Source organism: Stenella coeruleoalba (assembly GCF_951394435.1).
Source record: "Stenella coeruleoalba genome assembly, chromosome: 6".
In the NCBI taxonomy this organism is placed as follows: Eukaryota; Metazoa; Chordata; class Mammalia; order Artiodactyla; family Delphinidae; genus Stenella; species Stenella coeruleoalba.
This window is the reverse complement of record NC_137151.1, coordinates 66,391,533-66,416,859: the sequence shown is the minus strand read 5'-3', so window position 1 is coordinate 66,416,859 and position 25,327 is coordinate 66,391,533. Positions and strand designations below refer to the sequence as shown.

Below are 25,327 nucleotides of genomic sequence, written 5' to 3'. Positions count from 1 at the left end.
AGAGGTAATGAAGAAATAATGGAAAACTTCCTCTTCCCCCACTTAAAAAATCTGTTTTGTCATGGTGCATCAAATTTCCTCATTAAGACTCATTGCTTTCTATCCCAGAAGCTCCTTATTGAAATAGGAATGTTCTGGGAAGCATCCTATCGTAAACCTTTATTGGCCAAAACTTTACTTGGGATAAAAGGCAGACAAGAATAAAAACTTAGAAAAAGGGATGCAGAACAAGGACCAGTGAGGGGACAGGACTACAAATACAAGCTTAATCTCTCTGTGATTTTCCATTTCCAGGATTCCAACTTTGTGTGAGCTGAAAGAGTGAAGAGTCAGGTGGCATGACACCTCTTTTTACTCTTTCCTGTCTCTGCCTCTAAGATTTCTCTCAACACAGAAAAGGAAACAATGAAACTCAGTGTGGTTCAAAATACTTATTCCAGGATCATGGACACAAAGGGGAACTCCTTTTTCTTCTGGGCCCCCTTTCCCACCAACACAGTCACAGGAGTGCTCGGTACAGAATAGGCTGAGGGGAGCTGATAATGGTGCTTCCTCCTATTCTCTCAAGCCCATTCTGGAACCCAAGACTTTCCCTTAAGCTGGACCATTTTCTTCTGTACCATCTAATATTATTTCTGGGGTCTGAGTCCTTAATTTCTTGAGAGCTTATTACGTATAATAAGCACTGTTATAAGAATTCACTCATTTAATCCTCGCATAAACTCTCTGAAGCAGGTTATACAACTCCCTATTTTAGAGATAAAGAAACCAAGGCTTAGAGCAGTTCAGAAGCTGGTAATGGTGTGGTCAGGCTTCCGGTGCAGGCAGCCTGATCCCGAAGAACACAATTGCAACCAATGTGCCATCCTGCTTCCCCACCTGGGAATTCCTCTTGGTTAATTAGACACCACAGTATCTTTAGATTCTGCCAGAGCAATTTATGTCCTTTTAATAGGGGAATAAGGGTCGGATTTAATAAGCCAGTTGTCTTTCTGACATCCCTCAACTTAAACACAGTACTCTTCAGATAACCAAGACATTAGCAAGCAAATCCAAAGAACATTTTGTTCGGGATGCAAAATGATCAGTAATAGGGAGTATGAGCTGAGAATGCTTTCATCTGTTGAGTTTTATGCATCCTCTGTCATTCAGCTCCTCCTAAAGTCACAGCTGGTAAAACCAAATGGGTCATTTTACCACAATCAGACTAACGTCACAGTTCAAGAAGCACCATTTGTCCTCTAAGGCAAAGCCATGCACCTAATTACAACACACTGTTAATAAATTTATAATAGACAAACAGAAATTGACTGCTACGGATTTATTTTTCCCCAGCAAAGCAAAACCATTTAAAGGGCATTTTGCACAGCTATTTCTTCTTTTATGTTTCAGTAAAGTTAGCAATATATCCTAGACAGGAAAAAGCAGAGCAGACCTCAGATGAACAGATTGTATCATCAGATCCTACCACATTGTCTCTAATGGGGGAAATTAGCAGCTGAACATCAACACCTGTCACCATGAGCAGACCCTGGCACACACACCAGGTAGGAAGACTGTGCAGCTCCTTAGAGCAATCTGAGCCTAGGCCACCAGAGCCAGCACGCATGCCAATGCTCACAGAAGCAGGCTCCATTTAAAATCAAGTGGATATATTAAATGCCAGGGGAGATGCAGCTGCAGTTCCTAAGGAAGACTGGGTGTTTTTAAGTGTGAGCTCTAAAGATGTTTTATGGAGATTGTGCTAACTGCCAGTGGAACCACACAGACTTAGGCAGAGAGACTCGCCCCAGGAGAAACCACTGAACATTCATCCCCTTGCAAGGGCAAAAGGTACCACCAGAGCAGCAACCCCCTCTCACACCTGGGTGGCTTGAGTCATGTCTGCAGTGGGCAGATAGGGCCAATTGTTTCACCAACCTCAAGATCAACTGCAGTCATTGAAACTGAATGAATTATGTTGCAAGTCCTGGCAAAGCCCAAGTGAACAAGCCCACATTTATTTATCTGACATCATAAGCATGTCTTTTCTTTACATGGGCTTTGACCATTTTCCTACCTGGTTGCTTAGCAACCTTTTGAACGAACAGAAATATGGGAGAGGGATGCTAGAGACATACCAATGAATGAATTTGTATTTATTTCACAGATTCCTTTTCAAAAATCAATCTGTTGTCCCTCCTAGGGTGGGGGTGGGTGGGGGAGGAGGGGGTGTGTTATATTATCATAATGCTGCTACTCTTATAGAAGGAACATACAATGCCAGCAAGTATATTTATACAAGCATACTCAGCAAACAGAGGGCGGGGGAGGTATCACTGGTTACTGCACGTTAAGAATATTAAGAACAAATACATCAACATCAAGTCAAAAGAAACATATTGAGTAAACACAATGCCCATTTCACTGTTCTCTCTCAGGAAGGTCTCAGACCATGCCTGAGGAAAACCTGTAATCTCTCTCATTTCCTCCTGGTTGTGAGTGGCTGGTGAACAACACAGCATTCTCATCTGCCTGGTATCCGTTCTTTTGCTAAATAATATTTCCCTACAAAAAGTACCCATTCCATTCAGATGCTCAAGTTTATTTGCAAAGAATTGAGCAAAGTAGCCTCCCATGATTCTTTTAATTTCCTCAGCGTCTGTGGTTACTTTCCTCTTTTTTTAAAAATTTTGTATGTTAAAACTTTATTTTTTCATGATTAGTTAACAATTCATCCATTTTATTATTTTTATCCAAAAAGAGCTTATGGGGGCTTCCCCGGTGGTGCAGTGGTTGAGAGTCCGCCTGCCAATGCAGGGGACACGGGTTCGTGTCCTGGTCTGGGAAGATCCCACATGCCGTGGAGCAGCTGGGCCCGTGAGCCATGGCCGCTGGGCCTGCACATCCAGAGCCTATGCTCCGCAATGGGAGAGGCCACATCAGTGAAAGTCCCGCGTACCGCAAAAGAAAACAAAAAGAGCTTATGATTTATAATATTGGTTCTATTGTTTCCTATATTTTTGCTTCATTAATTTCCACTTCTATTTTATTAAATTCCTTCTTGTACTTTACTTGGGTTTAAAATTTTTTTTTTAATTTCTTGTGTTGGAAGCTTAATGCATTTACTTTCATTCTTTCTTGATTATTAATATAAGTATTTACGGCTATGAATTTGCCTCTAATTCCTGCTTTAACTATTTCCTATTAATTCTGATATGTAGTGCTTTGATAATTATTACCTTCTACACATTCTTCAACTTTCATTTAGATTTTCTTTTAAGCCTAAGTTGTTAAAGATGATTTTGTTTTTTTCATACCCAGATGGCAAGTAATTTTTGTTTTCTGTGTTTGTTTATTTCTAGTTGTTTGCACTGTGGACAGTGAACGTTGTCTGTACTGTTTATACTTTTGGAATTTGAGAATGCCTCTGTAGTCTTTGTAATAGGCACAACTTAAGTATATATATTTTTATATAATATATCATATATATGATATTTTATATATATTTAAACATATATATAAAACCTTGTCTCTCAAGAATAGAGAATGCCCCTCTTTTCAAGCACTCCTGAAACATTCATAAAAACTTATAGTATTGCTTACTTTTTTTAATGTATTACAACTGTCATGCAATGAAAGAGGTTCAATAAATAACTTCTGCAATTAGTATATAACTCCTTGTACTTTCTGCTTTATGAATGTGATACCATAAATAGATATACATCTTATATCTTCATTAAAAAATAGCACCTATTAAAAAGTGCCCTTCTTGGACTAATTTAATGTTCTTGGTCCTGAATTCAATATTGTCTCATATTAAGAACACAGTGTTATAATTATTGCTTTACAAAATCATGTATCTTTTAGAGAAATTAAGAGAGAAACTGAAAAAAATATACTTAAAGAAGTTTTCATATTAACACACATATTTACCATTTCCTGTCTCTCTATTTCTTTCTGTGGACTTCAGTTACCATCTGTTATCATTTCCTTTCAGTATGAAAGACATCCTTTAGTATTTCTTATAAGGCAGGTCAGTTAACAACAAATTTTCTCAGTCTTTGTTTATCTGGGGCTGCCTTTATTTTCATTTTTGAAAGACAGTTTTGCTGGATATAAAATTTTTATCAGTATTCCCCAGCACTTTGAATATGTCATCCCACTGCCTTCTGACTACCATTCTTCAGGTGCTAAATCAGCCATTAATCATATTGCTGTTCCTCTGCACATTATCAGCTGTTTTTCCCCTGCTGATTTCAATATTTTCTCTTATCTTTGTCTTTCAACAAACTCATGCCTGTAGGTGGTAGCTGTCATCAGGCTCCAACCCACACTAACAATTCAGAATCACATCACTCCACCTATTAAACGATGAGCATTGTTTCTGCAATAAAGCACCCACTGTTCTACCTTTCCCACCCACTATACTGGACCCCTTGTATATGACTATTATTTATTTGAGCGCAAGTTTGTCCAAACTCCTTGAAACAATGGAATTTGGTCTAGGGTCACCCATCCCATGGGATACAGCCCAATAAACACATCAGCAGCCCAGGTTCCAGTTCTTCCCAGTCCCAGCCCACTTCATCCTATTGGCTCATGGCCTTGAACATCTCCTTCACCATGAGTCACCACTTCCCAGTCCTGTTTCTGCACTGACTGCAAAGTATCTATGGCTATAATATTTGGCTAAATCAGTATGTCAGTGGAATGATTTAGAAAGCAGCTGAGAATTTCTAGTTAACTACTAATGTGGTATTAATACAAACCCAGGTGAAATAAACAGATCAGATTTTCTAGTCCATTTGGCCAGTCTAGGTAAAGTCTAAGCAAAGATGAAGACAAACTGTCCCGTGTTCACTCTCCACTCTCCAAACTTGTATGCAACTCATAAGTTTCTCAATGAATGTGACCCTCATAAGTTTTCCAATGACAACTAATGGCACGTTACACTTCACAAAGTACCTTCATGAATGTATTTCATTCAATCATCACAAAAACCCTGTGATCTAGGAAAAGTCACATGATTACTCCCATTACACAGATGAGGAAACAAACTTAGAGAGCATAAAGTTACTGAGCTATTTGGGTACAGAACTGAGGTTACAAACTAATTTTTCTTGCTTTCAAATCACTGAGTTTTTCAGAGCATGTTCCATGAATCAGTAGTCCCATGAGAAATGCTGTGGTCAAAAAGTTCAGGAATGGGCTTCCCTGGTGGCGCAGTGGTTGAGAGTCCGCCTGCCGATGCAGGGGACACGGGTTCGTGCTCCGGTCCGGGAGGATCCCACATGCCGCGGAGTGGCTGGGCCCGTGAGCCATGGCCGCTGAGCCTGCACGTCCGGAGCCTGTGCTCCGCAACGGGAGAGGCCACAAGAGTGAGAGGCCCGCGTACCGCAAAAAAAAAAAAGTTCAGGAAAATGTGAAGATTCTGCCATGATAAAGTCTCTGGGAAACCCTGAAGTAAAGAAATCTAGTTAACTTTGCTTCCTGCAGTGTTTCTCACACTTACCTGACCATACAACCTCTTTTTTCCTAATAACTGTAAACATGTCATAGAACTTTGGGGAACACTGTCCTACACCAAGCTGCCTTACAGGAAAGCCAGGAAAGGCCAGATTGAGTGAGGCTAGGGTATACTTGGAGGAGCATGCTCCTCTGAGCAACTTCCCCCCTTTCACCAAACATTTCCTCCATCAAACATGATCCCTCTCAAGTAGAAAGGGACTCTGGTGATGGGGTAAAATGGACTATTAGAATGAGGGCAAGGAACAAATCAAAATGTAAGATATACTTACTATAATATCGGGAAACTTTCTAAAGTGGCCCTAACTCAGTGTTTGTCACAATGGAGTTTATAGTAGCACTTGTGCATCAGAATCATCTAGGGAATCTAGTGACCATGAATATTCCCAGACAACACTCAAACCTGATGAAACAGAATCTCTGGGAATAGGGCCCAGGAATCTGCATTTTAACAAGCTTATGAGGTGATTTTGCCATGATTAGAATCTGAGAAGCATAGCCTTAGGTAGTCAACAACAGATGTGAGATATTTTTCCAATTAAATCAAAGTCACAAACCAAAGTGAAAATGATCTGAGATGCATCCAGTAGGGGACTATTTGGTTCCATGGTAAATAACCACATCTCAATAAGACCAGCCTTCCTGGGGAAGACTATTCCATGGTCTATCAGATCTCTTCATTAGGGAACTTCCCTGCTATTCCATCTAAGTAGCTTTCCTTAATTTGATCCTATTACTCCCATGTTTTATACAAAGCTGAGTAGAGCAGTTACACTTAATAAACAAAAATGCTATATAAATGCCACTCCAGGCTCATTTTTCCACCCAATTACTCTCAAATGGCCACATCTCTCTACAAAGTGAGGGTCGACCTAACTGTCCAAGGCAAGATTCTGTAAGTCTCAAATCTTGATTTGGATCAGTAGTGCCATCTTCAGAGTCAACTGTGCAACCATCAATGGCCCCATTCTTGCAAACAGATGGCATTCTCACAGCTTCTCGGCCACATTACAAAAACTGGGACTCAGAGGGCTGTTCAAGATGGAGGCACTTAAGGAAACTGAAATGTGACCATAACTACTGACTCAGTTATAAATGCTGTGATTTCCTGGCTTTGGGGAAAGGACCACAAACAGGATAACATCAGTATCATGACAATCAAATGGAATGAGCCAAAGCAGCAGGAGAGGTTTGGATCGCACATCAGGAAATACCTGCTGACTATCTAGATTATTAGGAATGGCAATAAGCTTCCAAGATAGGTGGTATGGTATCCTCAAGGTCAATAAAAATAGAAACACAACCTTCCAAGAAGATTTCCTGCCCAGGCATAGGTGGGTAAACAAGACGACCTTTTCAGATTAGAATAAAGACTTTAACAAGTATTCAGAAGATGCATTTAGAGAAGGTTGTTCTGAGGAACAACAACAAAAAAAAGCTCTTTGGAAGAGTAAATGATTCATTTGGAGATCATTTGAAAAATTTCAAACAGATTTTCCTGGGAATACCTTGGTTTCAGAGTAACTGGGAAAGACTTCAGCAGATTGATACACTTAAATAAATAATTAACTGTCTAAATCTGATACACCCCATCATCTATACATACACACACACATACTATATACATATGTATAAACATGTGCATGTATAGTTGGAGTTTTAAAGGTTGTAACACTAGGAATTTTCAGTTTGGAATACTTGGCAAGTTATTCCACCTAAATTGCAGTAACAATCAATAGTAATCCTGCCTACAAAATAATAATAATAATGCTTTGGAATCATCTCTGAAATAGCCCAGACATCTGTCATTTTGAGGTCACATTTGTGTTGATCTGCCTAGATCCTGGGAGATAAAGAATGTGATCTTTCCAGGTATTTGTCAGGCCCACAGTTCCAGTCACAGAAAGAAGCTACGGCTGGGAGAACCTACAAAATGTGGGCTCTTGAGTTGGACTGCCTGGGTTCAAATCCCAGTTCCACTGCTTACTGGCTGCATGAGCCTGGACAATTTCTCAACCCCTGAAGCCTCGGTTTTATCATATGTAAAGTGAGATAGCAATGATACATACAGTATTGGGATCAGATGAGATCAGTAAAAATGATTCACATGAAATATTAAATGCAGTATCAAGAGCCAAGTAAACATTCAATAGGTGATGTTAAAATTGACCTTACTGTTAAGAACTATAAGTAAATCATGAGTCTCTTCACTCTAACTAATTCTCCAGATAATCCCTGACATTGTATGATAAATTTATGAGGAATCATTCTGCAAAATAAAGCAGACTTCCGGGAATCATAAGATAAATGCTTCTTTTATTTCCTGAAACTTCAGTCTTTTCAAAAGCAAAGGGCTGAGGAATTATGTGCTGCTTATGAATCTTGGGAACCAAAAAGCAATAGAATAAAAGAGTAAGAACAATAAGGTACGTATGATCTGAAGCAAAATTTGTCCTAAATTTGTCCAGTCAGGGCCTTAACCACCCAATACAAATTCCATACAGTTTATGAACTCCTGTAAGGAATGGCTGATGCTATATGAAATATATGGCTATTGGTAGACCAGCCTCGAGGAACATAAGTGGGGACAAAATTGAATAATCTTGAGTAATACAGCTTTAGTGTATTCTTTTATGTATTCTAACACCAGAGATTCACCCCCAGCACAAGATGCTTTTCTTCCAACACTTCCCATTCTAGGACTTCCTATCTCTGCCAACTATCTCTGCCAACTAACCCAAATCTTACTCTTCCATTAGGACTTGCATTTCCCCATAGCCATCCCAAGACATTTAGCTTAAAATACATTGTTCCTTATGTGAACATTCACTCATTCATTCACTCAAATACTGCTTAATTAAGTGCTTGCAAACAAAATATAAAACTCTGTACTCAGAGCTGAATATTGATGTATTTTTGTGTATATATTCCTCCCTTTTAAGCTATATTTTCTGTCCTTAACAAGTTAAAGATCCAATGAAAGATCATAAGACACAGCAGCACAACCAAGGGAATTTAGGGGAGGGAGAGAATGCAATGACTGGGATGAGCCAGTAAATGGCACCCTAGCCTGTCTGCAAAGAGACGTCACTAGACAGGGTTAAAGTAGGGAGAGGAAGCACACTTCATAGGGAGGAATGCAACTTCAGCTTTCCCCTCCGAATCTAACTCTTTGTGCTGAGTTCATGACAATTTTGGTTGGATGAATACATGATTTAATGAAATAGAGCCTATTTAACCTTCACCAGGAAAATGGGCACATCAGGTACCAGCTCAAGGTTATTGAGGCCTTCTGCGATTAAGTGCTTGGCAGAACCTAGCCACAGTACCAATTCTAAACTGCACATTAAATAAGCATAATAAAGATGAGAGCAGGGAGGGGAATGGCCAGCAGGATGTTATTTTTCTGGAAATGGCATGTGAGTTGGGGAAGGGAGGGCAGAGGGGGGAGGCAGTAGGGAGGGAGCACAGCCCCCTCCTTCCCCTCTTATCTGTCAGGCTTCCCCTCTTATCTGTCAAAACCCAAATGGACCCTTGTTTTCTTTCCTAGGCCAGTATGAACAGCAGTAATTATCTACGCGGGGCTCTGCGTGAGTCACGAGGCAGTGCTGGCTCCCATCTCCTTGCAATTTTGAGCAGTGTGTGTGTGTGTGTGTGTGTGTGTGTGTGTGTGTGTGTGTTCATCCACTACTATTGAGGGGTGGAAAATAGATTACAATTACATTCCAGCTGGCTTTTGAAGACTTGATAGACAGCTGGAGAGAAATCTTCCCTGCAGCTGCCGGAATGAGAGGGTGACCAAGAGGTGGGTGTGGAGAGAGGAAGAGAGGCCTTGTCCAGAGAGGAGGAAAGAATACAACATGGATTCAGTACATTCCCAGAGGAGTATCTTTAAAAGATCAGGGTTACTAATATTAAAAACGAATCTGGGGTCCAGGTGGCTGGTTGCATATCTGTGGGAAGTAAGTCCCTTTCAGGAACATTTTGAGTGTTAATTTCCAAAGATGTTCTCACTGGATCATATAGCAGCAAGATCAGACTTGGACAAGGCTGGCCCTGAGGATAAGTGCAGCCCACAGCTCTCAGTCAAAGGACTCAGCTGGACATTTCTCCCTCTGCATCTGGAATCACTTTTCTAGGTTACAACTGATATGTTTCTCCAAGAGATTAGATGAGATGATTTTTATATTCCCTTCCACTCCACCGCAAGTCTTTTTGTGTGTGTGTGTTTGGGGGTGGAGGCAGAGGAACTCTCATTTATTTCCTGAGCTCTAAATCTTGCCCTTAGGCCATACGTGTTATCTACCAACCCGGGTAACCCCAACCACCCCCCTGAGAGGGAAAGGTCACAGCCCTCATTTTACAGGGGAGGAAAGTGAAGTTCAGCGAGGTGAAACAACCAGCACAAGGATGTTCAGTGTCAGGGTGAGCAGCCCCGTCAGGGCCACTTCAAACTGAGTCTCCCACCCACAGGGCAATGCTGAGCCTTCATCTGGTCACAGCAGTCACAGTGCTCTGTGGCTCTCTGAAACATCATCTCCCAGGCCATCAGAACTTATTACTGAACTTATTACTCCATTATTGAGGAATTGTTGGCCAGAGTGTGGGACACAGGAACAGGCAGTACAGACAAGAAGGGAACAAGAAAGGCCCCATGCCCTGGGTCTGGCTCTGGGAGAAGAGCTTATGTGTGGGGATGGAAAGACAAGGACAGGAACTGTAGGAGGAGTACAGGGGACAGTCACAAGTAGCGCAGGTCTCTGGAAAGAATGGCAAAGCTGAGCTGCAAAGACAAACTCAACCTACATCCCAGCTTGCCTTAGACCAGCCCTGACTCTGGGTTGTGTGTGCAGTCCCACACACATCCATCCTAGACCACACCAACAATTCTGTCTCTACAGCCTGAAGAACTTTCATAGTGAGTGCCCACTATGACCTTATTCTCACAACATCATTGCAAGGGAGGCCTTTTGAATATATGAAGACCATAGGTATATCTTTAGATGGAGCTTGTTCAATGAGTCAGACAGCCTCAAACAAACCTGGGTCTCCAGAAATCAAGGTATAAGAATTGTCATACATTCCTCAGACTACAGGAGACCTTGTAAGTCTTCCTTAATCTGCTTGGAGTATCTCTTAAGAGAATTATACCTTAGCCTCCTACTCATAAAAATAAATAAGAAAATCATTTAAAAATATATATATATCCTGCTTTGGAGCAGCTGGCCCACAGGTGACCTTTTTCCTGACACACTGGAGTGTGTGCAAGTTGCAGGTTATAGGCGAAATGAGCAGGTGTGAGGTTTCATTTAGAGCCTGACCAAGAACTATTTATTCTCATTTTGTTTCCAGCTTCCTTTGGATAAGAACAGATAGCTCTGGAACACTAAAAACTGTGGTTAAGGGGGAAGGAGGGAAAAGACAAATACCTCTTCACTTGCTAATGGTCACCCTCCAGGCTAAACGCAATATGTCTATGGTATTTTACCCCATCATTCCTGTGACTGAAATGGCATCTCAAAGCAAGGAGGCAGATCAAATTGGGCATCAAGGATGCAGAAGCACAGCAGAGATTTTATTTTTAATTTATAAAATGTTATGCAATATTTTGTTTCTGTTATAATTTTAAAACTACAAATTTGGGAAGCAAGAACGTCAATTAATGGGAACAGTGGAGGGGGCAATGCTAATATGTTTATTTGTCTTTCTAAACATAGATACCCAGTTGTCTAGGTCCTGCAATTCCATAGTGATTAAGAAAATAAACACCATTACATCACAAATTAAATATAGATAGCACCTCCATGTATAGTTTACATACATTTGCAGATACGTGGGTATAAAATCCCCACACCATATAAGGCACTGGGGAACTTGCCAGCTTTAAATATAACTAGAATTCAGACAATAATAGTAGGTAAACATGGCCCCCAAATTGCAGGTAGGCATGATTTCCCTGGCTAACAGATGGCAGTGATCTCAACAGGCCTCTAAACTACAGGGAAGGTGGTTAGCACAGTGGTCTACATGGACCACATGGAGCTGCCAAGTAAAATATTCAGAAAAGTCTCCCGTATGCTTAGCTAATTGCCAATAAACGTTTCCTCTCCTTCCCACTAGCCTTCCATGCAGGGTTTGCTTTGATGGCATTTTGTCTATTGGTTTAGATCAAAATTAGATCACGATTTAAAAACTGGTTTGCTAACCACCAGAAGCAATTCCTTTGTCACTGGGGTTGGAACCCTTCCCTAGATGTGAGACAACATTTACCCACATTTGGTCAGGGATTTCTTTGTTCAGTTATATACTAAACAGGCATAGTAAGCTCCTACTCAAGGCAAGGGGTCATTAAATATCAGAGGTGCCATCCTTGCACTCTAACTGCTTACAGATTAATCACAGATAAGTACATGGACCACTACAAAATGCTGTCTGGGTGTCCCAGCTGGATGGGCCAGAGAAGGATGCTGTGTCGAATTTTTGGCTCCCTGCTATCATTTCATCCTATCCCAGACCGTGTTCAGAGATAATTAGTATCATGAAATCACAGCAAACTCTACTCCCCAGAAACATCTGTGACAGTGAAAAGAATGAACACCTGAAGAAATGTGCATCTTAGGATACTTACTATGTAAGTGATGGAAAGGATGGAGAAGAAGGTATGCAAAGGAATGAGACAGCCTTAGATACAAGTAAAGATAATCCTGTGCCAAAACAATATTGGAAAATAAGAACAAAGTTAGAGGACTCACACTTCCAGACTTCAAAACTTACTTCAAAGCAATGGTAATCAAAACAGTGTGGTACTGGCATAAGGACAGATATATAGACAAAAGAAATAGAATTGAGAATCCAGAAATAAACCCAAATATCTATGGCTGATTGATTTTCAACAAGGATGCCAAGAACATTTAATGGGGAAATAACAGTCTCTTCAACAAGTGATGCTGGGACAACTGGATATCCACATGCAAAATTATTGACCCAGACCTCACACCAAATATAAAAATTAACTCAAATGAATGCACAATCTAAATTTAACAGCTAAAACCAGAGAACTCTTAGAACAGAACAAAGGAGTAAATATTCATGACCTTAGACTTGGCAATGGATTCTTAGATATGATACTACAAGCACAAGCAACAAAAGGAAAAAAAAGATGAATTGTGCTTCATAGGACACCATCAAAAAAGTAAAAACACAACCCACAGAATGGGAAGAAATATTTCCAAATCATATATCAGATAAGGACCTAGTATCCAGAATGCATTTTTTTAAAAAACTCTTACTACTCAGCAATAAAAAGATAAACAGTTAACTTAAAAAATGGGCAAAGAACTTGAATAGACATTTTCCCAAAGAAAATTTACAAATGCCCAACAACCACATGAAAATATGTTCAACATCATTAGTCATTTGGAAAATGCAAGTCAAAAGCACAATTAGGTATCACTTCAGACCCACTAGGATGGCTATATTTTTAAAATGGAAAATAACAAGTGTTAGAGGGGATGTGGAGAAATTGGAATCTATAGGCATACCTCATTTTATTGCACTTTACTGCAGATACTGCTTTTTTTTTTTTTTTTTTTTTACAAATTGAAGGTTTGTGGCAACTCTGTGCTTTTCCAACGACATTTGCTCACTCCGTGTCTCTGTGTCACATTTTGGTAATTTTTGCAATATTTCAAGCTTTTTCATTATTACTCCGCTTGTTATGGTGATCTGTGATCAGTGATCTTTGATGTTACTACTGTAATTGTGTTCAGGCATCATGAACTGCGCCCACATAAGATGATGAAGTCAATCCGTAAATGCTGTGTATGTTCTGACTGCTCCACCAACCATTCTCTCCCTCTCCTTGAGAACCCCTATTCCCTGAGACATGACAGTATTGAGATTAGGCCAATTAACAACCCTATAATGGCCTCTACGTGTTCAAGTTAAAGGAAGAGCTGCACATCTCTCACTCTAAATCAAAAGTTAGAAATGATTAAGCTTAGTGAGGAAGGCATGTGGAAAGTTGAGATAGGCCAAAGGCTAGGCCTCTTGTGCCAAACAGTTAGCCAGGTTGTGAATGCAAAGGAAAAGTTCTTGAAGGAAATTAGAGCTACTGCAGTGAACACACGAATGATAAGAAATTGAAACAGCCCTATTGCTGATATGGAGAAAGTCTGAGTGGTCTGAATAAAAGATCAAACCAGCCACAACATTCCCTTAAGCCAAAGCCTGAGCCAGAGCAAGGACTTAAGTCTTTTTAATTCTGTGAAAGCTGAGAGAGGTGAGGAAGCTGCAGAAGAAAAGTTTGAAGCTAGCAGAGGTTGGTTCATAAGGTTTAAGGAAAGAAGCCATCTCTATAACACAGAAGTGCAGGGTGAAGCAGCAAGTGCTGATGTAGTAGCTGTAGCAAGTTATCCAGAAGATCCAGCTAAGATAATTAATGAAGGTGGCAACATCAAACAACAGATTTTCAACGTAAACCAAACAGCCTTCTATTGGAAGAAGATGCCATTTAGGACTTTCATAGCTAGAAAAGACTTTCATGGCTAGATGTGGTCTCTGACTATATTTGAATTCGTGGTCCCTTCTAAAAGAACAAGCTTGTTGGGGTGGCTTTTCGTGTTGTCTTTCTTGAAGGTTGGGGAAGGGAGGAGTGTGATAGCCTAATTGGGAAAAGTCTGTAGGAATGTGAGAAGGGGTCATTAACCATAATACAGAACTAAGATGGTATTTTTAATACATCAAGGAATAAAAGGATTCTTGAGAGACGATGAGAAATGAAATCAACGTGAGTGTCTGAACCCAGCCCCTTGGACACTGAAGCCCAGAGACCGACATACACCCAGAGTGTGCCCAGCACTAAAGATTCTGTCTGTGATCAAGGAGAAGGAAGCATGACCCCTACACAAGTCAAGACTGTTGTGGGAGCAGTGATTTCTGCACATCCACTGATGTAAATATTGGTGGGAGAGAGAGATCTATTCCCACCAGGCCCGGGGAGGTGCCTTTGTGCAGACACAGAGAAGGGAGGTGTCCATGTCTTACCCTCAGCAACATGGCTACAAAAATAATTACAGGAGGCAATGATTTCTTTGACTTTTGCTTTCAGGTTTCTGAATGCCAGAAAGGCCTCCACAGGGCACCGCGTACAGCAATTACAGCATCCCCTTGCAATGTTGCTGGAATAGAACATTCACATTTTCTCAGAAACTGAGAATAGTCTATTATCACTGTATGTTCTGAGACAATGGGGTTCAACAGGGCAAACAAAAGACTGGAAACAGGAGGCCAGTACATTTAAATCATTGCCCTAGCCATTCACTCAAAAAATATTTATCGAGTACTCATTGTGAGCCAGAGCGGGCACATAAAAGAATGACTTCCCATTTTCAGTTGAGACAAACCATTCCCTCCACCTGTGACACAAAGGGTCTTGCCCTCACACTTCAAGGCCATGTGGGGGGATGGGAAGCCTAAATTAATGGGATTTGACAGCTTTAGAGTCATACATGCCACTGACATGCAATGAATTCTCTATCATATTGATAATAGGAAGAAAGGTACACTGGGACGAAAACTGACTCGCTGAACAGATCATTTTAATTTTCTCACATTAAAGGCATAATTCACCACCTGTTTCTGAGCACCCTATTCTGTAGTGAAAGTACATATGCCTTTTCAAGTCACTGGTCAAGAGAAAAGCAGAGAATGTTGTGATCAACCTAAAATAAAAGACCTGGTAAATCACAGGGATTTTGAAATGGAAGAAAGATTATATCACCTGTGAATGAATGAGTGTAAAAGAAGTGTTTTCCCCATTTCCATTTGCCTGAGAACACACAGAGCTACTTGCAAAAAACAATAAACATAATAATTAAAAAAGTTTTTTTAATAGATTATTCAAATGTACAAAATGTACGTGGGTACCTAATGACTCTTCATGTACTAAGATGACATCACAGACCCAACTAGAGAAGAACCTGGGTTTGCTTTTCCCCAAATGGTCATCTGTCCATGCTGTCACTTGGCATCCAGACATGTAATGGCAGATGGGCTAATGTGGGGTCAGAAATGCAGAAGTCCTCCCATCTCACATGAGGACCACATCCCTGGCCTTGGGGTCATGAATGCAGTGCTCCAGCCAACTGAACTCTACTTGACAAGGACACTTTGAAAATCACAAGCCAAACTAATGGCCAGTATTTCCAAGGTTAGACTGTTTGAGTTTGAACTTCCCCACCACACACACACAAACACACAAACACACACACACACACACACACACACACAAACTGTGTATGTACACCCATGGAGTTCATAAAATAATGAAGAAAGGCTTCACATGGTTCTGACTTGGAAGTTCTAAATGCTGTGGAAGCATGCCCAAAATAAGTCATTAGAAACGGCCATATGCAAATGTTTTGTGGGGTCTATGCCCCTATTAATAAGTGGGATCCATGCCCTCACCCCTTGAATCCGGGCCAGCTCTGTGACTACTTGGATCAACAGACTCTTGCAAAAGTGATGTAGTGCCAGTTTGGGAAACCAGACCTTAAAAGAATGGCAGCCTTCACCTCCCGTCTCTTGAAACACTTGCTCGTAGAGCCTTGAACAGCCATGTAGATAACTACCCTGCTGCAGAGACCACATGCATAAGGAGAGGGGTTCAACTGAGCCCAGGCTTCCAGACATTCCCACCAAGGCACAAGGCATGCAAGTGAAGCCATCTTGGACCCTGCAGACTGGACCAGTTACCAGCAGAATACCACTAGGTAACCCCAGGTTATGTCATGTGAAATAAAAGAATCACTCAACTGAACTCTGCCCAAATTCCTAATCTCAAAATCACGAAATGTAATAAAATGTTTGTTGTTTTAACCCACGAAGGTTTGGGGTAATTTGTTATGCAACAATAAATATGTGGAACAAAAGCTTACAGGATCTCAGGGCTGGGACTACTTGAGTGATGGGCAAGGGGAAAGTGTCCTAGGAAGGTATTAATTAGCAGACAGAGGGAAGTCTGTATCTCTTTCCCCCCATTATTACTAAAGCCTTGATATAATGCTTGGTGACAAGGTTAGGAAACGAGAAGTACAAGGGTTGGACCAGGACTAAATAATCTTCAGTTCTAGTCTGAAGGAAATTGCCTCTGACATTATCATTGCCACATTCTACTGTGAATAGCCTCTGGAAGAGTAAATGTGGGAAAATAGCCAGAAATATATTGGAAAAAAAGTGAGGATTCACCCTGCCAGCTAAAAAAATGTACCGTAAAGTAATTAAAACAGTATGGTACTGTTTTAAACACGGAACAGAATAGAAAGGTCAGAAACAGACCCATGTATATGTGATATTTCAGTGTGGGATAAATAGACATTTCACTGGAAAAGGATGAACTATCCTTAACAATGGTAGAGAATGGAGGATATGTCCTATGGTATTAGGACAATAGGTTATTCACATTTTAATAAATCTAATTACATCCTTACTTGAATTAATCATAAAATAAGTTCCAGACGGACTAAAAATCTAAATAACAAACATCCAAAATATTCATCTCTAAGGGAAAAGTTAAATATATTATAAAACTTCTGTACTACAGAACACAACACAGCCATTTTAAAGAATAGGTTGATCTATATAAGACCTGACAAGGAAAGATATCTTTGATGAAATTGTTAAGTGAAAAATATAAAAGTTAGTAAAATACAAATGGTATGATCATATTTTGGTGAAAAAGCAAATTTACAAAAGTGTGTGTGTGTATAAATATATATTAGTATGTGCACAAGAAAAAACTCAGGGTGCACAAACACATAAATACATACATACATACACTAGAAAATGTCTGAGATTATATAAACCAAGCTGTAGTCAGGAGCTACCTCTAATAGAGAGATTTACAGTACTTAGTATCTCACAATCTTTTTATAACAAGGACCTAATCATAGTCCTTTTTTTTTTTTTTTTTGCGGTATGCGGGCCTCTCACCGTTGTGGCCTCTCCCGTTGCGGAGCACAGGCTCACCGGCCATGGATCACGGGCCTAGCCGCTCCGCGGCATGTGGGATCTTCCCGGACCGGGGTATGAACCCGTGTCCCCTGCATCGGCAGGCGGACTCTCAACCACTGTGCCACCAGGGAAGCCCCATAGTCCTTTTATAATAGAAAAACCAATCAAACAATAAAGTGATCAAAAAGGTTTAGTATTGGGTCAAACTATCTGCTTTTTGTAATTGCATCGTGACACCAAAGCTGCCTTCATCCTTGCCTCATAGTCAATACCTCTACATTTTAACTCTTTCTCCTAAAAAATGCTCAACATCTGAGAGATTAGCATCTAAGAGTTGTTTTTGCAAGGACCCATTCTCTAAAGCAGTGATCTCATTGATGGAGAGTGAACAATTTAAAACGAAACACGCTTCATGCTCTCCAGATAATACCCTTTCCCCTACCCCTGCCATGGGCTTTTACTAGGATGAACTTCACAACTACGGAAAGTCCCTCCTTTTAGTAGTAGTATATGTTACACCTCTCAGGAGTTTGGAGGCAGGAAGAAGTTTGGGAACCACTGCTCTAAGAACTAGTTAAGTTAGTCCCTTTGAAATCCCATGTTGAATTTGGGGCTGTTCCCACTATGGGAAGTACTACTGATTGAGATTACACAGTCCCAAACATAGCTAGCTCATTTAAATTGTAGAAAACAGATAACTAATTCTGTTTTTATTTAAAATAAGTACTTCCATCCCATATAATTTTTCTTTCCATTTAAAACTCTTCATAATCATGTTAACTAACATTCATATATTAACTCTAAGAGAAAATACCAGTTGGAGTAAGAGTTAAAGAAATACAAGACCAAATACAAAATAAGAATTCTATTCACACAATTTCAGCTTCAACTGTTATTACTCATTGAGCCTATTCCTTTTTTAAAATCAGAAGTCTTGTCGATCTCATTCTCTATGGCAGCGTTGTGGGTCAGAGGAATTTTCAGAGCTGCTGAAGGACACGTCCAGCTTGGTGGGAAGACTTGCTGATGCCTGCTCCCACACTTGAGTCTTGCTTCAGGGCTTCAGAGAAGTATCCAAAGCTCACAAACACCTACCTATTTAGAATTTCCCGGTAAGGCTTTAATTTGCCTCCTGCTGCTGGCTCTAATTATCTAGCCAGCCCCTAAGAGGGAAAATTCAGGCTCCTGCTTCCACTCAGCCTAAGTGGCAGTTCTGTGTTGCTTGTTTCCTATAGGCTTTCTCCTCTTTTGTGTGTCACAGACCCTGACACACAAAAAGGCCCTGAAATACTGGGCTGGTGTGTCCCCACCATCACCTGCCGCGTGACTCTGCACCACACAATCAGGAAACGATTGCTCATGATAACTATCATCTGTTATAGCAAGTAGACTATTGAAGATTAGTCATGAAACAACCCAGCAACTCCCAACCGCTGTTTTGTTTCTTGATGGAAGCTGGGATTCCGGCGAAGGGCATTCTCTTTAAAGGATTCTGCCTCTTTCCCCTTCTGATCATTTTAAGCGTAAATTGAATTTAGCAGAACAGTTTGAATGCAGAAAAATTTCTTAGTAACATTCCACCTTAATTGGACTGTGTTTTGTACCCAGAAGTATACAAAAATAGGATAATCTATAACCATTATCAATTCAGTTTGAGGGACTATGATTCCCTCAAACTTCAGATAAATCACTTGATGTATAAAGTAACCTAAAATATCAACATCCCCAAATTCGACACCCTAATATGTTATTAGGACTAAGTAATTTATTCAAGTCTAGGATATCTTCATTAGTCAACTAGGATGCTTTTTCCTAGGTCTTCAGTCCCCAAAATAAAACCTGGTTGAGCAGTTGGTGTAGATAATTAAGGGTCCTGTGGTCTTTCCAGTTCAGCTGAGGAAGGGATCACCACACACTGACAAGAAGATTGGTTTAACATTCAGGGAAATTACTCTCATTGCCATCCAGTTGATTCCAGCTCCCCTGTCTGATGAAGCATCTTTCCTAGGCTGAGATGTCTTCTCCACAGGCCGCCTGCACAGATGTAGCCTGCAAGAGTCTGGTGTGCCTGCATGCCAGCACCCACCACGGTACATCAACTAGCTGAAGAAACCCTCTCTTTGTAATTCAGCACCTCTTCTCCAGATTCGTTTTGAATCTCCAAGAGATGTCACATGTGGAAATCTGGTTCATCTTCACTCTTTGCTAGTTTTGAGATGGAGGACTATAAAAACAAAAACAAACCCTAACTCTTAAGTCTTACCAAATAAGTCATTTAAGATGTAAGGTGCTGAATCTCAAAAGGCAGAAGAATACCCTGATGTCTACCTCACTTTTGTTTTATGAGCACTAGTTGAAGTTGGTTGCAGATTAGATGTGCCAAGATGAAAAGCCAGCAAGAATTGGTTTCAATCTTGTCATTCTTATTGTTTCCTATAGTGCTTGACCCTCTACTTTTTAAAACCCGAAGGTGAAAAGAGGAGAAATAGGTATTCTCACATCTGTAGCACTAAGTCCCTTATTCTGCCACTCTGGCCCAGCCACCAAGTGCCCTTATTACCAACCTTCCAGGGACACCAGCACCTTCTGCATTACTACTCCCCAGAGGGACATGGTTGGCGGGCAGGGGTTGGCATAAGATATGCCATATGGTAAGGATTTAGAAAATGACATATCCTTAGATTGAGGGTTGGAAATGAGTCTTCTCTTGTGGCCCTAAGCCACCTAGTATGGTAGGAAGTAAGGGAGGTGCTTCCATGCAGATTATGACTCCATTCTTTTAATACAGGCCATACCCATATCGGTCGTGTAGCTGACAAGGCACACTATCAAGAACGTTGTCCCTCCGAGTGTCAGGGGAAAGAGAACATGTAACTCGCTTTTCAAAGGCTTCCACCCAGAAATGTCACGTGTTACCTCCACTCACATTTCCTTGGCCAAAGCAACTCACATGGTCAGACGCAATTTCAAAGGCATAGGTGAATGCAATCTGACCCTGTGCCCAGACAAAGGGAACTGGGATATTGACCAGCTCTATGCACTCCATACTTCAGAGGGGGTTGAATCAGATGAAACAAGATATGAAAGTGCTTTAAAAAACTGCAAATGCAACACAACAGTGAGTCCCCTTATTAGTGCATGCCATACCACTGAGAGTATTCAAGACTTTTGCCACACCGAGATTTTATAATCTCATCCTAACAAGGCAAGCACAAATGTTTTTTGATATTCAGGAGACACTTCCTAGGCTTTTAGATCTCATCAAAGACCCTAGATAATTCTTCCTGTGATCTAGGGATGTATCTTTTTTCCTTACTAGCCTCTCCCACACTAAAAAGCTTTTTACCCTTATTTCTGGAATCCCAGAATTGAGCTCATTTCCATCTATACTCAATGTCCTGGGAACAAAGGAAAAGAAATGGAAGCTAAACTGCTTGGTTGCAAATTCTGGCCCTAATACTTGCTAGTTATGAAATCTTAGCTAACCTTTCTGAGCCTCAGTTTCCTTCTCTAAAAAGTGGGCATAGGGGCTTCCCTGGTGGTGCAGTGGTTGAGAGTCCGCCTGCCGATGCAGGGGACACGGGTTCGTGCCCCGGTCCGGGAGGATCCCACATGCCGTGGAGCGGCTGGGCCCGTGAGCCGTGGCCGCTGGGCCTGCGTGTCCGGAGCCTGTGCTCCGCGACGGGAGAGGGCATGGCAGTGAGAGGCCCACGTACCGCAAAAAAAAAAAAAAAAAAAAAAAAAAAGTGGGCATATTAATAGCACCTACTCTTCAAGGGTTTTGAAGGATTAAATGTACATAATAATATGTAAAGTGCTCAGCTCAATGCCTGGCTTACCATAAGCATTCAGTGAATATTTTCCGTTTCTTTCTTCTTTTTTTTTTAAGAAAAAAGAAACTTACTGGTAAGTTATTTTAAGGGTCACGGTAGCACTGAAGGTAACTGTTATGTCAGCCAAGCCACTGGCAATGTCCAGGGAACAAGGATGGTCCTAGAAAATGGGACATGAGCCTGCCTCAGTGGATTCATTCATTTAATAAGCTAATCATTCAGGCATTTATTTCCCATTCTCTCTATTTCAGGCACTGTGCTAGGCCTATAGCTCCAGAGATAATTAAGACACTATCCTTCCTTCCATGAGTTCATAATCTAGTAGGGAAAGCAGATACATAAATGTACTGTTCCAGAGCATAAGAAACATTGTAAGAGATATAAATCCTAAGTAGAGCTAGAGACAGCTCCTAGTCACCAACCATCCTGAACTCCCATGGCAAGTTATCTTGCTTGAGATTTTCTCCTAGAGTTCTAGTCCTTTGGTGTAAGGATTTGCCTCTCTTGTTAAAAAGAAAACAGTCCTGAGGGAAGAACCATATTATTCTCACTTCCTCCCATCTAAGACCAACCGTACCAGGGGTATGATCTGGCTGGTCTCTGGGGAGGGCCGTATCCTCAAGTTCCCTCCCCATTCCCGTCACAGGACCCAATATTTCACTGTCTGAGATTCACTCATTTGGATTACTCTTTAGCCACCTGGGACCTGATCTGGAAATAAAACAAATTACCCCTGGAATGATTCTAATTCTCTGGAAGAAAATTCACAGAGAACAAGCCCTGAAATATATATGGCATATATTTATATCAACACATTTACAAGTACACACATTCATAAGCCTTCATCAAAATTCTATCAACTCTCCAAATAGTATTTTTAGGACATGATTACCATAATTATTATTTGCTCACCTAATCATTTTTCCTTCATATATCTGTGTCTTTGGTCTCATGATGGCACCCGTGAAAGGCTAGATTTCCTTGCTAAAAGTACGCTCACAAGCTATTCCTATTGTATTGCTGCTGTGCTAATCATGAACAGCGATTAAATATCCTGCAAGCAATTGTAACATTCGTCGAACTGATAATGGCAAGAAACAAAGTGGAGCCTTTCAGTGTTTTACCAAATGTGCTAATTCCTTATTACGCTATATCGTTCTGGAAACTATTTCTATACACAAACCAAGCTGAAATGTGCTCTTTGCTACAAAAATAAAAGAACAAGTTTAAGCTGCTTGCCACCCTGGGGATAATCACAATCACATTAAAATGCAGCTCAATGGCTCATCTTTTGTCTTTCCCCTCTATCAGTCAGTAAATTAATTCCTTTATAGACATCAATATTCTATTTTTGTAAAAAGTGCCTTTTTTCAATTACTTCCTGAGAAAAGCAGAATTACTATGGCAATCTCTGAATTTTGCACTCTGCAGCTTTAGACTACCACTGTTTTATAAATGGAAAGCTATAATTTAGCTCAATTCCTTTTGCAAGGTGTAAGGAGAACAACCACACGTTCTTAACCGTCTGTTGCAACAATGCGGGAGAGGGAATGGGGAATGAATATTTTCCTAAGGTGAATTTTTATATCCCAGCACCCAGTGAGGGCCTCAGTCATGAAGGATGCCAAATACGTTTGTTGAAGATGAAGTAGTTGTGTATTCCCCCCGGGACCGCCTCCTATTAATAATCCTATTCAATATGCAAAGGAGACAAATTGGTGCAAAGGTTTTGCACTACTCTGGGCTATGAAGAGTGGTCTCATGGCCCATGAAGACCCTGATACCTCCCCATTACAGCCCCCTGCTCAGTTCTGTAACCTCCTTTTAATCCCCCACAATGCTATCCTTCAGCTTCCCAATACCTGGATAACAAGAATCTTCTATAATAGGTCTGCTTTAATGTGTAGACATCTAAATAATTCATACTGGAAAGCCCATTCAAACACCCTTCTTATTGTATACCATGTGGGTACAGATGTACCACTAGCCACCAGTGGTTACACAGATGGATAAGTAACATCTTAGCAACTTATATTTCCACTTCAATTTCCACATAGACTGTCCTTTACAGATCTCTTCTGCTTTAGACCAACTTCTTCTTTTTGCCACTCCTTACTCTTTCAGCTACTCCTTAGACTGGAAGGACAAAAGAAGTACTCAACCCACACACAATCCAGTGCTCTGCTCCTCAGAGTAGCAGCTTAGAAATGGGAAAAGGGTCAAAATTCTACATGGAAAGATAGGGTCTGCCTCCCACAAGGAAAGACCTCCCACCATTGGAGGGCCTATAACAAGTCTTCTTAACCTGGGGCCATGGATGAGCTTCTGAGCATGCACAATCTCTCAAACTAATAGGCAACATTTTATACATTTTCTAGGCAGAAGGTTACATGATTTTCAGCAGGCTCCTATGAGCCCAGGACCCCCGAAATGGGTGAAGCCCATTGGCTTAGCAGAGGTGGGCTTCAGATAGAGACTTGGAGCAGACGGCCAGCATTCTTTGGAATAACATCTTCAACATACTGAGAAAAAAGAGCTCTCAACATGGCATTCTATTCCCAGCTATTTTTCAAAAATGAAGATGTCTTATAATAAAGATAAATACAAGCCACAGACTTAGAGAAGATATTTACAATACATAAAACAATAAAGAACTAGTATCCATAATCTATAAGACGTTCCCATAAATTAATAAAGACAAATAAAAAAACACGCTGAAATGCAAGTTGCTAATACCTGTTTAAATTGAAGATGTGCATATCCAATAACATAGCTGTTCTACTTCTAGGTATGTCCTCCAGAGAAATCCTCACTGTACATGTACACAAGAAGACAATTGCAATCTTGTTTGTAGTAACAATGTAGACACCCATCAATAAGAATGTGGATAAAGTATGATGTATTTGTATAATGGAATACTATGCAGCAGGTAAAATGAACAAATTAGATCTACATGCATCAGCATGGATAAACCTCAAAAACATAATGTTTAGCAAGCTACAAATGAATATGTATAGTATGAGACAGTTTATGTAACATTTTAAAAGAATCAAACAATGTACTATTTTATTAATATATGCATATGCAATAAAAGTTTGCAAAAATTCATGGGAAAGATACACACCAATTTTAGTGTGATGGTCACCTATAGGAAAGGAGAGAGAGGAATGAGATAGGTAGAGGTCCTTTACCTCTATTTATTACACTTTATTCATTTAAGGAAGAGGAATTCAAGCAGATGTAGGAGATTCACAAGTGTCATATTATTTTCTAAGTTTTTCTGTATGTTTTATATATTTAACACAATAATGAAATCAAAACTTAAGGGACTTCCCTGGTGGCGAAGTGGTTAAGAATCCGCCTGCCAATGCAGGGGACACAGGTTGGAGCCCTGGTCCGCGAAGATCCCACATGCCACAGAGCAACTAAGCCCATGTGCCACAACTACTGAGCCTGCACTCTAGAGCCTACGAGCCACAACTGCTGAGCCCACATGCCACAACTACTGAAATCCACACGCTTAGAGCCCATGCTCCGCAACAAGAGAAGCCACCGCAATAAGAAGCCTGCACACCGCAACAAAGAGTAGCCCCCACTCACCACAACTAGAGAAAGCCCACGTGCAGCAACAAAGACCCAACAAGCCAAAAATAAATAAACAAAAAAAAATAAATTTTTAAAAATTAAAAAGCCTAGGCCACTCTCTTTCGGGAATAAATCATGTTACCATAAACACCTTTCCCAAAGTTTCCTTTCTCTTTCTTCTTCTCCCCATCATTCACCAAAATTCTGGGAAGGCCTCAGAAAAATTCCCTGTTCTGTCTGCCTCTCTCCCTCCCTGCTCCACACTCCCTCTGGACACCCCCACTGGACTCGAATACTTCTCTGTTATCATAACTGCCACACTGACACATATTGGGCTGAACCACAAGAGACTGCTGCTGTTTGTAGGTCAAAAACATTTAAATATTGGG

At 40.6% G+C, this 25,327-nt stretch overlaps 1 protein-coding gene across 14 annotated transcripts in view; it reads right to left on the bottom strand.

The window, feature by feature from the left end:
- Positions 1-25,327, bottom strand: part of MYO3B (myosin IIIB) — a 506,873-nt gene that overhangs the window by 327,612 nt on the left and 153,934 nt on the right. The window contains exon 1 of one of the 14 annotated variants that reach the window (XM_079925174.1): positions 24,090-24,251. The exons of 12 other annotated variants lie outside the window; for them this stretch is intronic. In XM_079925174.1, the coding sequence (XP_079781300.1) occupies positions 24,090-24,226 (137 nt within the window). In that variant the 5' untranslated portion in view covers positions 24,227-24,251. Of the gene's footprint in view, positions 1-22,265; positions 22,849-24,089; positions 24,252-25,327 lie in introns of those variants that run through there. One more of the 14 variants, XM_079925175.1, reaches the window with a different exon arrangement.